The following is a 14,993-nucleotide window of genomic DNA, read 5'->3' on the forward strand; positions in this document are numbered from 1 at the left end:
CAGCGGTACAGTGTCTCGTCTTGTCACGAAAACCAAAAGATCTTAAATACAGTCAATGGCAAGGTGGACGACAGTGATAATGGAAAATTCTGGTCCCAACAGTGTCCTTGGGTAAAGCACTTTACACATCACGTCACTTCTCTCGGAGTGAATGAGTACCTTTTATATAGAAGTTGACAGATATTCTAAGAATGTTTGTACACAAAGAACGCATAAAGGAGAAACTGGTACTGTATGAAATGGAAATATGGCTCTATATAGTCTGCTGGGGAACTAGAAAATTGTGAAGTGTGTTCGTTGGAAATGTAGTGTATAAATGCTCATATTTTTTATGGTTCCACTTATGAATTATCCAAAACCTGGTTCTGACACTTGACTTGTCCTCGTCTTACACGTTTCAGGGATTCTCAACACAGTACGTGTCCTTTGTGTCGGTCTAAAGTTGAAGGAAACGACGATGCTTGGGTGCTTCCCGATGATAATGACAAGGAGAACTACCAACAGGAAGTCACAGGGTACTTGGTAGGACTGGCAGACAGGAAAGGGACAGCTGAGTGATTCAGTCGTTTGTGGTGATGAATTGTTATTTTAATGTTGATACTTACCAAGGCAATATGTATATAATTGTTTACGATAATGATTTGTGATATATGAAAATTATGAACCACTCTGGTCGCTTGAGTTTTGCCAAGGCAGACTGTTTCTCTAGTTGTGAATAGGCTTCAACAGTCGTGACGTCACTTCCCTCGTAATGGCGCATAGTAAATTAGTAACTGGTTCTAAACTATCGGAACAATGGCTGACACCCTTCTGAAATACTTATCCTACGAGCATAAAAGTGTATCCAGAGGAGAAAATCATTATAAATTTGATCATGTTTTGACTTTTATACATTCTGATCACATGACATATGAAAAAGGTCTAGCCAGCATGAAGAATAAAAAGTACAGATGTTCTTTGTTTAGAACCAAGCTGCTCGTTGCTAGGCAGACGTGACATCAGACTATTGAATCCTATTATATTATGGAATTAAGATCCATGTTAGGATGTAGGCATGGTGAATTTATCTACTTTTTTTTATTTTACCAAGCACCACGTTAGCATGTTAAATATGCAACATGATGCTTGGTAAAAACCACAAGTTTTGTCGAAATTTTAATAAAATAAAAAAAGATAAAGAGAAAAAAAAAAACAATCATCAGGTCAACAATTGAAGGCACTTGATGCATATGTAACCCACTCTTGCTCCTCTTTCTGGAATTTCTCTTGAAGACGCTGCAGATGAAGATGTTTATGCTTCCATTTTGATGACAACTTAATACGACTCTTGCTCTTGGGGGTGGCAGATCTTTTTTTGCTGCATTTGCATAGCATCGTCATGGTTGATCTTGCTCTGTGTTAAATTCAGTCTCTTGGAAACCTTTGAGAGACCAACCAGACCCGTGTTGAACATGGGTGCAAGAGTGCCGGCCGATTGGATTACCGAAAAAAAACGTCGCCGGCTTTTTGCGATTTGGATTTGATTGATTTTGTTTGGTTTTTTTTGGTTTTTTTATTTTTGATTTTTTTTTTTGTTTAGGTCCCAACAATCGGGTTGGGTACGTCCATATGGTTAAGCGAAACATTTGAATCACGATGCTACTGTGACCCGTAATAGTGCAAGTATGAGTATCTGAGCAGTGTCGGAGTGCAAAGACTGACATGTCAGATTGACTGTGCCCAGTAGAGTTGAAATGGTCAGAAACAGGTACGTGTTTCTGCTGAGATGTATCTCTCAGGTGTTCCCTAAATCTATCAGCCAAGCGTCTACCCGTTTGGCCAATATAGAACATATTACAGTTCCTACAGTGTATGGCATAGATGATGTTCCTAGAGATGAAGGTGAAGGAGCCGCGACTGGTCCATTCACGCAAGGGGAAATGGAAATTTGTTGTTCTATTAATATAGGGGCAAGTTAGGCAATTCCTACTACAGGGAGACGTGCCAAAGGAGGTTAGGGGGGACTGTCTAAAGCGGCTGTGTATTAGTCGGTCTCTAATGTTACGATCTCGGTGATAGACAATAAGGGGAGGGTGAGGGAAAGCGTGTCTTGTAAGTGGGTCCTGTTGGAGAATATTGAATTGGGCTTTTATGCTATTGGCTAGTTGTTGGTTATGGGGATGGTAGGTAAGGATGGTTTGGGACGATCTGTGGTTTTGTCTTGGTTATTTCTTGTGGTGGGATTAAGGGCCCGGGATCTGGAGATGGTGTTGACTTTGTTGAGCGCTGTGCGAAGGATATGATCGGGGTAGTTCCGGGCTCTGAAAAAATCAATGAGTTCTGTCGCTTTTACTTTGACTGTTGAGTCCTGGGTGCACAGGCGTCTGAATCGGAGGAGTTGTGAAAAAGGAATAGAGTTTTTACAGGGTATGGGGTGAGAACTTGAATAGCGCAGGTAACAGTGGCTGTCAGTGTCCTTGTATTGGACAGAAGTACTGAGGCAAAAGGGGGTTGCATATATATGAATGTCTAAAAAGGTGACATCGGTGGGTGACACAGTGCTGGTGAATTTAATTTGGGGATGAAAGTTGTTGGAAAAATCAAAGAAGTTGGTTAGTTCTGATTCTGACAACACAGTGATGCCAACAATGTCGTCGATGTATCTCAAAAACACCTCAGGTTTGGGACCAGGGAACGAATCCATAATTTGTTTTTCCAAAAACCCCATGAATAGGCAAGCATAACTAGGTCCCATTTTTGTGCCCATGGCCACGCCGCTTACTTGTTGGTAAAACTTGCCATTAAATTCAAAAGTGGAGATTCTGTATTGGTGACACCATATCTTGAAGTCTCTGTTCCGGTTAGTTGATCCACTGACAAATTTGAAATATCTACAGGAGTGTGAACTACTGCAAGGAATTATAAAGAAACATTTTTTAAAAAAATACAAGCTGTACTGTAAATATTGCGATATTATAAATTTTAATACAAAAGTTTGGCAGAACACGTTAGATCAAAAGTGGCCTCTCTGGGCTGATGAAGAGTGATCAAAATTAGTAATGCACTGTAAAATGACCTCGCAGTGCTGAAAGCACTGCTTAACACAAGTAGGTCTACATCATATCCGCACTGGTATAGTTGATTCTTTCTTTAAAAATACAAGGATGGTTTGTGATACATGCAGTCCTGTAAAAAAAAATATTTTTTATTGATCCAGTGACCAATGTAATGAAATTTACATTTTGTATGTCCTCTCTTGTTTTTGACGACTCTTCTCTCGTCAAAAACATCAATCTGGAACCTCATTCACACACCTCAGCTCGCCAGGTGATACAAGAGTACAAGCATTAGAGGATGAGAGAATGTGGTGAGATTGAACTCTCTGGCTCAAGAGTACTAGCGTTATAAGATGCAGAAGGAAGTCCTTGGCAAGGGGTGTTTAATGGATGCTATCCATCTTCCCTTGTCTTATTCTCCTGTTGTGATTTGGAACACAAGGATGAAATTTAGTTCTAACATTTTGTAGAGTTGATCAGCTTGACAATTTAGACCAGTCAAAACATTTCCTCCCAAGTCCAAAGCAATACTTCCCATATATAGGGATAGAATACCGACCTGTTGGTTGGTTCATGGGTGCAATTCTGTATTGACGACACCATGGCAGTTCTCATTGTGCAGAGTTGATCAGCTTGACAATTTAGACCATTCCAAACATTTCCTCACAACTCCAAAGCAATACTTCCCATATATAGGGATAGAGTAACGACCCGATGATTGGTTCATGAGTGGAATTCTGTATTGACGACACCATGGCAGTTCTCATTGTGCAGAGTTGATCAGCTTGACAATTTAGACCATTCAAAACATTTCCTCACAACTCCAAAGCAATACTTCCCATATATAGGGATAGAATACCGACCTGTTGGTTGGTTCATGGGTGGAATTTTGTATTGACGACACCATGGCATGCCAGTTCTTCATGTCGGGCAATAGCAGAGTGAAAGAAGCATTGTTGTGTACTATGTACCATGCACACATACACAGGATTGTCCTGTCTACCACTTATCCAATATCCAATCTCTGTGAAGGTTTTTGCTGTTGTAGACCACATGTGGGAGGGGGGGGGGGGGTGGCATCTTGCCACTGGCAGAATAGCAAGATTTCACCAAGATCTTCTCCCTGCCAGATCCCCCAATACTTTGGTTCACCCGTTTGCTGCCTTTACGTGTCATAACAAATTCCAGACTTTGGATCAGTGACAAATCTAGAGCTTGAGATTGAGAAATTTTTCTAGTTAATAATACTGACCCAAAGTTAGCCTACCCTTCCTAACAAGATTCCAATAAGCATTGGAATTTTGTCCCTTGGTAAGGCATGCTACGTTTGAAATATCATCAGAGGATACTCTCATTCTCTCAAAATAATAATTGGTTTTGTCATCAAAAGATAAAAAATGTGGATCATTTAAGATGTCATCTACTAATGGTAAATGGTGTAAAGTAAAATCCTTGCGAGGTTGTGGCTGCATCAACCACTGTAGCCCAGTGACCTGACCCCAGACACTGAGCTGGCTGTAAAGCCAAGATCTGTCATCGTCTGTTTCTGTTCTGGATAATGGGTCATACTTCACTTTTACACGGAAAAGCTCCTCTGCTGGTTTAAGGACATCGTCAGCTTGACGTTTTCTTTTCCATTGGCATTCCGTGTCAGTACGTCTCAGATTATCCAGAGCATGCAGAAAGAGGGCTACGTCATGTGAACATTTATAAGATCCCCTTGGGCATTCACATGTTGTTTTACATGGTAGATCTGTGGAGGTAATGGAATAAAAGATTCATATACAGAGCTGTGATCAAGCTCAATAGGCAACAAAAAAAGATAAAATATAAAATAAAGAAATAAATTTTCAATGCAGTCTGAACTTTCAAGAATTTTTTTATTTAATAGGCAGTTTGGTTTAACAGGACTAACATTGGTCTAACACATGAAGTATGATAAAATGTCTAGCGTGATTATAATGCTCCTATAGGTGCTATAAATAACATAAGATAAAATAGAATTCCCTTTATTCATACTCTTGGGATAATAGTAACAATCAACAAATTCTAAACAAAATTTAGTATCTTTAATACAATGTTCAATAGTATTATCACGATGACTATAGGCACATTTTATCCCAACAAGTCCATCAGGAGAAGCACCCAATAATCCAGTCTCGTCAAGCCATACTCCTGTCTCTTCAACAGTGATTCCTAATTTAGCAGAAAAACATTCAATCACCTCTTTCTCATGGTTCAAACCCCAACCCACCGATTTAACCCCGTGTAAAAATTTCCCTCCTCGAATCCCAAGGTTACAAGTTGTTGGCCTACCCTTCCTAACAAGATTCCAAGAAGCATTGGAATTTTGTCCCTTGGTAAGGAATGCTATAGTCAGTGCATTTTTGTTTGGTCCTGGTTGCAAGGGATTGGAATGGTAGTGGACTTGTTGAGCAAAATCATAACTATAATGCACAGTTCCATCATAGGAACAATCACTCTTATTCTCTGGACCAAGAGATGTACCAGGAGACAGACTACTCTTAATCTTAACGGCTTCACACACCTCCTGGTAATAGTAATAAGAGTGTTCCTTTGAAGCCTTTTCCAGATGACTTTGTACCTGTAACATCTATCTCACTTTTTTCGTCATCCGGAAGATTAGCAGCACGCATAAGACTAAGACGTGTTGAATTCTTCTGACAGTACCAACAAAGATCAGTTGCGGGGCGCGTGGTTGTTACAAAAAGTGTCAGCTGATTCCATAAAACAAAAAGATCTCATGCCACTAAGAGTGGCAGATGCACAGTACGCACGGTAAACCTGTTTCTTCCTATAACGTTTGTTGGAAGCAGCTTGATGTTAGTTCTCCAGTGACCAGGTTGATGTCCAGGGAGCACGATAGCATGCACTTCTGCAAAGTTAATAATGAAGTATACCACTGCCTTAATGTCACTGAATGCTAAGGAATGTTTTGGTGCCGTTTCGGATTTTTATGCTGTCTAGCCTCTATCCCAAAAGTTCTATATTGCTTTGCTAAAGAGGTTAATTTATCCTGACTCATGCTGTGTAACCATTTAAAAAACGCCCTACACACTACCTCCCCATGGAAAAAAAACCCTGTCTTAAATTTCTGCCTTTTCTCTACTTCCCCTTGTGGTAGATGACAGGTGGACACCACATTCTAATTTTGACAGAAGAACAATGTCCTTCTCCTTCTTATCCAGGCCGAGGTGGTTTAACCGCGCCTCCTCCACGACTTGTCGGTCAATCCTGGAGAAGCACGGCTGCCCTTCAAAGAGCTTGCAGGAACAAGGGTCTCGGCTTTCGGTTGCCTCGGCCTCAACTCATCCTGCCACATCCACAGATGGAATCACTTGTGCGCTGATATCCTCTGCCTGGAGAAGCACGGCTGCCCTTCAAAGAGCTTGCAGGAACAAGGGTCTCGGCTTTCGGTTGCCTCGGCCTCAACTCATCCTGCCACATCCACAGATGGAATCACTTGTGCGCTGATATCCTCTGCCTGGAGAAGCACGGCTGCCCTTCAAAGAGCGTGCAGGAACAAGGGTCTCGGCCTCAACTCGTCCTGCCACATCCACAGATGGAATCACTTGTGCACTGATATCCTCTGTGAATGCAGCACGAAGTCTCATCATCTGAGGGAGAGAAATAAGAAATTCCATTATTACCAACTGTATTACCAATCCACGGATGGTAAATGGTGTAAATTCACATCCTTGCGAGATTCTGGCTGTATCAACCAGTGTAACCCAGTGACCTGACCACAGACACTGAGTTGGCTGTAAAGATTTCACAAAACCATTGGTCGTCTCACCACCAAATAGACATCTCTGCAACATTGTGAACGTGGGTCTCTCACACCAAGCAGAGATCTCCAGCAACATTGTGAACATGGGTATCCCTCTCACACCAAGCAGACATCTCCAGAAACATTGTGAACATGGGTATCTCACCACCAAATGGACATATCTGACAACATTGTGAACATGGGTATCTCACCACCAAATGGACATATCTGACAACATTGTGAACATGGGTATCTCACACCAAGCAGACATCTCCAGCAACATTGTGAACATGGGTATCCCTCACACACCAAGCAGACATCTCCAGAAACATTGTGAACATGGGTATCTCACACCAAGCAGACATCTCAGCAATATTGTGAACATGGGTATCTCTCTCACACCAAGCAGACATCTCCAGAAACATTGTGAACATGGGTATCTCACCACCAAATGGACATATCCGGCAACACTGTGAGCATGGGTATCTCACCACCAAATAGATAAACCGACTTCTATTCCATTGGAGGTGTGGACCAGTGACTCCTGACTGTCACTCACCGAAAGGTACTATCACTCCCTTATTGATCTTTAACTCTATATTGAACCACGACCTACCCGCTGAGCTTTAATTTTATTAATCAATTGCTTATTCTTTATCTCTTAACGTATTAACCTTACAGTGCTGTTTATTCATTAATAAAACTTTTAAGGTACCGTCCAAATAATCTTCCTTTCTACAAACTGGGAGCTATTCCTTTTCTGTTTAACTCAGTTCCCCTACGATAATCTATTGGAACTATTGACCCGGTGCACAGGTGGTATTGGATTAGTGCATGCGTATTATTTATTTCCCACTTAAAGTCTCTTGACAATAAAATCGGTCCTACTGTCCTTGCACCATCAGACGTCAATTCTGCCTTACTAAATAATCTTTCCAAAATAATATTAGTTCTCCACATTAATGACCCCAAAGGAGGCAGTTCTAGGTTTGCAACATAAGCTGGTTTTCTTACATGGACTGGTTGCAGCCCTCCTAAATTCTAACTGGAATTGTTTATCATTCCACCTGTCATCCCCCAGAGGTGGCACTAAAAATTCTCCCCAATAGTTCTTGTTCATTCTTTTTTCTAATCTCCATGTTAACTGAAATTGGAATATTCCCTCGGTCCATTTCTTATCCCCTACAATGGGCAGTATCATGTCCTGAATGTAAATTCTCAAAAATAGAGAAGGAAAAGAAGAAAAAAAAAAAGAAAAAAAACCTTGAAACAATAATTAAAAATTTTTTTTTTTTACTTTGCTTCTAGAACATTTTATTATTATTATGATTATTTTTTTTCGACATCTTACTATGTACGGAAAACCCAAATTTAGATCATAGAACTGTTGTCTTTAATTTGAATTCAATGGGTAGAACTTTTTTTCCTGGTTAAAATGGTACAAAAATTATTAAAATCGGTTAAAATTTAAAAAGATATTCTATTTCGAAATTTGTAGAAAATCGCCCAAATTTGGGCTTCTTGAAAGCAAGTTTTCGTCCATTTTCAAAATGCCATATTTTCATATTAATAATACGTTTCATTAATTCAGAACTAGTGGTTATCTCATTTATTGCTTTCTGAATTGTCTTCACTTGATTGTCAATTATTCTCCGCTTTACTTCATTAGCTACAGACTTTTCATGTTCCTTAACTTCCTCCGTCATGTCTGTAACAAAGTGACAGTTGCCCCGATGTTACTTAAGCGCCGGAGTGAGTTCGCAATGCGTCCACTACGCACTCAGTCCGTCGCCTTTACCTATTATTGTCAATGAACACAAACAGGGGCCGTAACACACCGACAAGCAAACTAGTGATGCACAGTTTTATATCAAATGGTTTATTTATGTATTGAGTAGGTACACCAAACCAAATTTTGAGTTAAGAAAAAACCAAAAAGTCTATGTTTCATCACATAGTACTCAATTTTCTAAGAAGTTTGATACCAAAATGAGCCCTCTAACTCAATTATTAAGGAATTTACGCAATATTGAAGATTCGAAAAATATGCGCCTTCGCGCAACTTGCTCCGGTGTCAACTTTGCGCTATTGTAAAATGAAAAGTAATCAAACCACATACCTAAAACTTGCTAGACAGACAGACAGCAACACAGGGAACACGCCTATTTTTTTCCAAGCATATTAAAGAACTTTATTTTACTTTTAAAAGGTCTTGAAAATGGCTCCGAAGCCAATTTCACATAAAACGACAAGGGAGGTAAAAAAGAGCAATTTGAACGATTTTTAAAAATTCATTAAAAAATAATAAAAACATGTACACATTCATGTGATACATCAAATTAAAGTTCATTATCCATACAATGACAAAATGTAAATAGCCAAAGTATGCAAGCCACACATTGGTCATTAAAGAACATGAAGCAAGACTGAAATAATGAAATCACAAAAATTTCACCTAATAAAAAAACTCACAAATATGCAAAATGTCAGGATATACAAATAAAACACTTCATACGTACAGCATGAATAACGTACAATTCAGAAATAGTATGATCTCCTTAGTAAAATAAATTAGATAACTTCAGCAGCTTCAGACTAAGCTATGAAAATTGAGAGAGAAAAATAATCCGAAACCGAGAAATCACCAAAAAAAAAAATGCACATTACATCATTAATGCTTGAAAAAGAAATTAAACTCAATCAGGCTATATAACTCTTCGCTTCTTTGATGGGTTCTCAATGTCACCAGAAACAGAATTTGATTTTAAAAAAGACTTTAAAGCATCCAACATAAAATCAACATCACCAAATCTTAAACTCCTTCCGCCCGACATACATTTATGAAAACGTATTTCACTCTTCAATATATCTTTTATCTTTGTCATTGAATAATTTTCAACTCTAAGCCTGTCAAATAAATCAATTACATCTTTATCTGTTCGACAGGGCCCACCGTGTAATTCAACATCTCGTTCAACCTTGGAAATATTCTCCATATCCTTTATATGCTTATCAATCTTCTTCTGTTGATTCTCTACAAATTTCAATCTTATATCATTATCTACTTTATCTTTTAACATCTTACTCTCATTTCGCATTTTCTTCCCATGCTTTCTAGCTACTTTGAACATGAGCCCTTGCTCTTCAACAGACTTTTTAGATAAAAACGATATTGTTTTATTGCGTTTGACAGCATGAATGGTGGACCGATTATGGAGTGATGCATTTCTCCTTTTACTAATGTCATAATCGAAATCACCAAATGCACTCTCACCAACCAAATTTGTAAGAGGACAATGGCTCAATGTTCTTTTCATTTCATCACTGACATGAGCATAATAACCATCATTTAAAAAATCTTTCAACTGTCTCTCAGTAACAGAAGAAACATCTTTGCATAATATTTTTAACAAATCAATCATTACAACATTTTTAAATTTGTCAATTTGACTATGTACCATATCAAATGCAGGGGATTTGGAAAAAGGGAGAGCATCTCCAAAAACAGATGTAAAAGAAATATCAAGTAATTCAGAGGGATCATCAGCCCATTTCTTAAAACAGTCATGCATCATTTGAACATACATAAAAAAATCAGTATACTTCACTGTATTACTCTTGACAAGAAACCAATAAGGCGAAGTGACTTTTAAACAAAATAGGGCAATACAACAAACCAATGACATTAACCTTAAATCTTGAAGGTCATGAGTAACACTCTTAATCAATAAATTTGGGTTATCATGTAAAATACCAGAAGTGAAAAAATTCAATAAATTGTCATGGTGGAATAAAATAGAAACAGCAGCTTCAAAAAAGCAATTAAACCTGTTGGACTTAAAACTAGGAATGAGAACAACATTGTGAGTATCAGAACAAAAAGTAATCCACTGTGGACGACATCCATTTTTCTGGTCACCCCTGGGACCCAACAAATTACAAGTACATCGAATTATTCTATTTGTCGCAGACTCTGAATCTTTGCTAAAAAATGAAAAGGCCCCATCTTTGTCCCTTCCTAAATACTCATCGTCCTGAGTGATCAACTTTCGTTCAAAAACTGACAATGTCTTTTCAAAGGCAGAACTAATTCCTAATAGAAAATGTGCATTACAATGCAAAAAACTGATCTGAAGGGAATCTCCAAGCTCAGCGTTTAGTTTATCTGTAAATTTATGACCAAAAAGAATATTGGGCGCAGCCCTATCAGACATGACACTAGTAATTTTAGAAAGAATTTCTCTTAAAATAATATCAGGAGAAATGGAGTACACATCTTTATAGCAATCAACTAAATTACTAATAACAATCATAGCAATATCCAAAAGAGTGTCAGAATTTTCAGTGGCAACAGGCAAAAACCCCAGATAAAAGGTTTCCCCACTATCTAAAGTGAACTGATGTCCCACTATCTTTTTCTGATCTCTTGATGTACCATCAAAATGAAACGTAGCATTTTCAGATTTTAAAACATTTTCAACAGTTTGCATATTTGAAAGGACAAAAGCCTCATCACACATGTTTAAAACTGTTTGAGCACAAGGTAAATTTTCAGAAAATACATAATGAAAAATATTGCTTGATACAATATCAATTACTTTTTTTACATTTTTAGCTGAGACACCTGTCTCACAAACTAAGGCGATGACAGCTTTCCTGACATCATCAGAATATTCATTATTTTTAGAATTTTTAATTTTAATTTCAAATGGATTAGCTTCTAAATTTTCATATCTGATGATCTCTTTCTGTAACTCATCTGTAAGGTATTTATTTTTTGACTTCATTTTCTGTAAGGACAAATCTTTCTTATTTAAATCACTGTGTAAAACAGATATAGTTGAGCAATAATCTTTACAAATTTTGTCATGCCCAGTTTTAATTTCTTTTAACTTTAAATCTTTTTTCTTTAATTCAGCTTCAAACTTTTCTTCTAATTTAGACACAGTAACTAAAGCTTTATCCTCAGCTGAACTAAGTTTCTCTTTCAGTCCTTTTACCTCCTCCAGTAGAGAAAATTTCTCCGATTGAATATCACGTAGTGCAGATTCAACAATTAGAAGTTTTTCATTCAAAGACTGAATCAAATGTAACTGGTCATCTTTCAGCTTTGGAGTAGTTGGAGTTGGACTAGATCGTAGTGGGGTGGGTGGGCGAGGCGTAGGGTGCACTTGTAATGGCAATGATGAAGGCTGTAGATGTGAGGGTGGTTGTGGAGACGAAGAAAGGGAAAATTTTGATAGCAGAAATTGCTGAAGCCTTTCAGGATGTTTGGTCTTGTTGCTCCTGAGTCGTTCATACTCTTTGAATGTTTTTTTTAGGACACAAAAAAGTTTAGAATTGATGCTCAGTCCAGATAAATGACAAACCCATTGAGCCGTTGTGTTTGAACTTAATCCCATATCCCTCCTGGAAAGTTCAATATCAATAACTAATCCGTTATCGATGTGTTTCAAATCCAGTGAAGATGCAGGCGGAAAGGGCAATGAAGCACGGGTGATGCCAAAACTCGACAACTTATCCGAAATAAAGTCGAAGTCAACCCCACATTCCAGGAACGACAGATCATGCCGTTGCATGCAGAATCTCTGGTAAGCACGCTCCACTGCATGCCTTATCCGTGATCTGTGTGATGCAAGGTCTGGGGATATCCGTAGAAGACAGTCTTCAATCTGAAATCAAATTATTTGAAAAGATGAGACAATGGCAATACAACACAATTTTACATTGTCAATTGTTACCTAACTCTGTACCTTTCTCGTTAGCAATGCTTACTCATATGTACAGTGAATCCCACTAGGCACTGAAATGCACCAATACCCCTTCATATGATCCTCACCGAATTCTTCCTGTAACAAAACATCTTAATCTTAGCCAGCAAAAAAAAAAAAAAAAAAAGCGGTCAGAGAACAACTGTCTTGACTTTGCTCACTTCTTGACAATGGATGATCACATGATAGCTTTGGGAAACTTCTCTGAAAAAAACGTGATTACATATAAATGACGAAATAAAAATATAGTCACCTCCTTCCAAGATTTTTTTTATGAGCAGTTCTCCGATTCCTGCTTCAAAAAATAAAGCTGTACAAGTAACTTCTGGTTCACTTTTATTGGTGGCAAATCTGGTCGTCTACCTCTCCCAGATACCAAAAAGGTATTTTTTAACCCTTGGTAAACATCATCATCTGAGGAAATATATCAAAAATGAAAATTACTAATTTTATCATTAAAATCAAAATCTTCCTTACACAAACATTGAAATAGATACACGTTATTATAAACCCCAATAAATAAAAAATACCAAACAATAATCTGAATCTGATGAAATGGCAATAATTACAACATGAATATGAAAAAAAAAAGTCATTTGCCATGGTAATAGCTAGTAATAATAGTACCAGGCAGTCTGGTAGCGCACAATTAATATTTGATCTACTGAAATTATATTGAAGGATCACAATAGTCATATAACTTTATAAACAGATCAGTCCACATCCAAATTATTGACAGGGGTCTGAGCCCATCCAAAGCAAAGTTTCATAACATAATTTTTTTTAAAAAAAGCTTACTATTGCTGTGAAGTCACATACGCCTCTATAATAATAATAATAATTAATGATAATGTCTTGACCAATAACCTTAGAACGCATTCGAACTAAAACAAAACTAATGTGAATCTCGATAAGTTGTCCGCAATGGACTCGTCCGAAACCTGAATTGAGTGTCCGCCATTTTGAAATCAAGATTTCATCGCCACAAAAGTCTAGTGTATTAAGATGACAAAGTACAGCTGTATTATTCATTAAAATAAAATTTAGATTGGTGTCATATAAAATTAGATAACTGATTAAAGTCTTCCTGGTATTTGTTTAGGGGAAAATATAACATAAAAAAATACAAAGTGCCACAAAGTTCCCAGTTGCTGGATACGAGGGAATACCGCAAGTGAAATAATTTTAAAAGACACTGCGTTTACGATTTTGACCAAAAAAAACTAACTAATATAAAAAAAGCAATATTTTCAATGATCAGAAAGTAGATTTCAAACATATAACTTACCTATAATGAGCTTTGAATCCATTCCTGAATGAAATCAATCAATCAATCACACCTTGTTTACAACTAGTCGCGAGTCGACTAACGTCAACTCGGCTCCTTCGTTTGAATGACTTCGTCGGGCATGGTCGTTCTTTTTAAATAGCCAGCTTGCGGACGCTGTTCCATAAAATAGTTTCGAATTTTTACCATGAATAGAAAATTGAATACTTTTTCATTTCATGTAAGTTTCGTTTCAATGTTCTCATATTTCGGCATTTTTTTCGTCAAAAACTTCAAAAAAATCGATTTTTAGAGAGGAATATGATTTTATACAATATAAAATTATATACCAAACGAAAGAGAATTCAATTCTGCTTCAAATAACACCATTCATTTCCCGATCTCATAAACGGCGCTCGCAAGACATCCGGTTGAAAAAGATGAGGTCATAAAAACTGACCGTGAGCATTCCGACCAACCGTTTTCTACACATTTTTATTCAAATCTATTAAGATTACTTATTGAACAAAACCATTTTCTTTTTTCCCTATCATAAAGAAAAAAGGATGATCTTTACAATGACACCAAGTGTAATGCATACATTTTACACATTATTTGAGAGTAGCAGTGTGAAAGTGATGAATTTTCCCGATTTTCATCACAATATTACCCGATAGTGGCTGGTTTGGAGTACCTATATTGAGTATAGAGAAATAATGAAAGAAAAGGAAAAGGAGTAGGTCTTATTTATATATAGTAGCAATGATGTACCGTATTACAAAATAAAGGGGTGGAGTATGAAGATAGAGCAGAAGAAATAGTGAAGAGAATAATTAAAGCAGAACAGAAATCACAAAATATGATATAGAATTATCTAATACTGAATCTCTAGGGCGCCCTTACCTTAATTTAGCATCTAATCTAACACATAACATGACGATGCAACCAAGGCAGGACAGCAAAGATGATAAGTATAGTTTCCGATGGATGAAGAATGTCTTATCAAACGTTTATCAGTCAAACGTGTAAAATCGTTTTCTTTTTGTCACAAATAAGCACAGTTCCTTGTATTGTTAATGTTTCTTTGATTTCTTCAAAATATTAATGTTTGATTTCAAATCAACGTCAAA

The 14,993-nt window shown here is 37.4% G+C and overlaps 2 protein-coding genes across 5 annotated transcripts in view; one reads left to right on the forward strand and one right to left on the reverse strand.

Annotated features, from left to right (window-relative positions):
• Nucleotides 1-13,827, forward strand: part of LOC144978155 (RING finger protein 141-like) — a 29,662-nt gene extending 15,835 nt beyond the window's left edge. For all 4 annotated transcript variants that reach the window (XM_078923844.1, XM_078923845.1, XM_078923841.1 and 1 more), the window contains one exon: nucleotides 402-13,827. In XM_078923844.1, the coding sequence (XP_078779970.1) occupies nucleotides 402-558 (157 nt within the window). In that variant the 3' untranslated portion in view covers nucleotides 559-13,827. The remainder of the gene's footprint in view (nucleotides 1-401) is intronic.
• On the reverse strand, nucleotides 2,822-5,649 carry LOC144978156 (uncharacterized). Its single transcript, XM_078923846.1, has one exon. The coding sequence runs from the start codon at nucleotides 5,647-5,649 to the stop codon at nucleotides 4,957-4,959; it is 693 nt and encodes a 230-aa protein (XP_078779972.1). The 3' UTR covers nucleotides 2,822-4,956.
• Nucleotides 13,828-14,993: the final 1,166 nt, after the last annotated feature.

Source organism: Berghia stephanieae, chromosome 8 (assembly GCF_034508935.2).
Source record: "Berghia stephanieae isolate SIO BIC M18660-M18661 chromosome 8, UCSD_Bste_1.3, whole genome shotgun sequence".
NCBI lineage: Eukaryota > Metazoa > Mollusca > Gastropoda > Nudibranchia > Aeolidiidae > Berghia > Berghia stephanieae.

Bases quoted from the DNA above. Each gene is read 5' to 3' on its own strand.
- LOC144978156 (XM_078923846.1), bottom strand. From the start codon at position 5,649: ATGTTACAGGTACAAAGTCATCTGGAAAAGGCTTCAAAGGAACACTCT.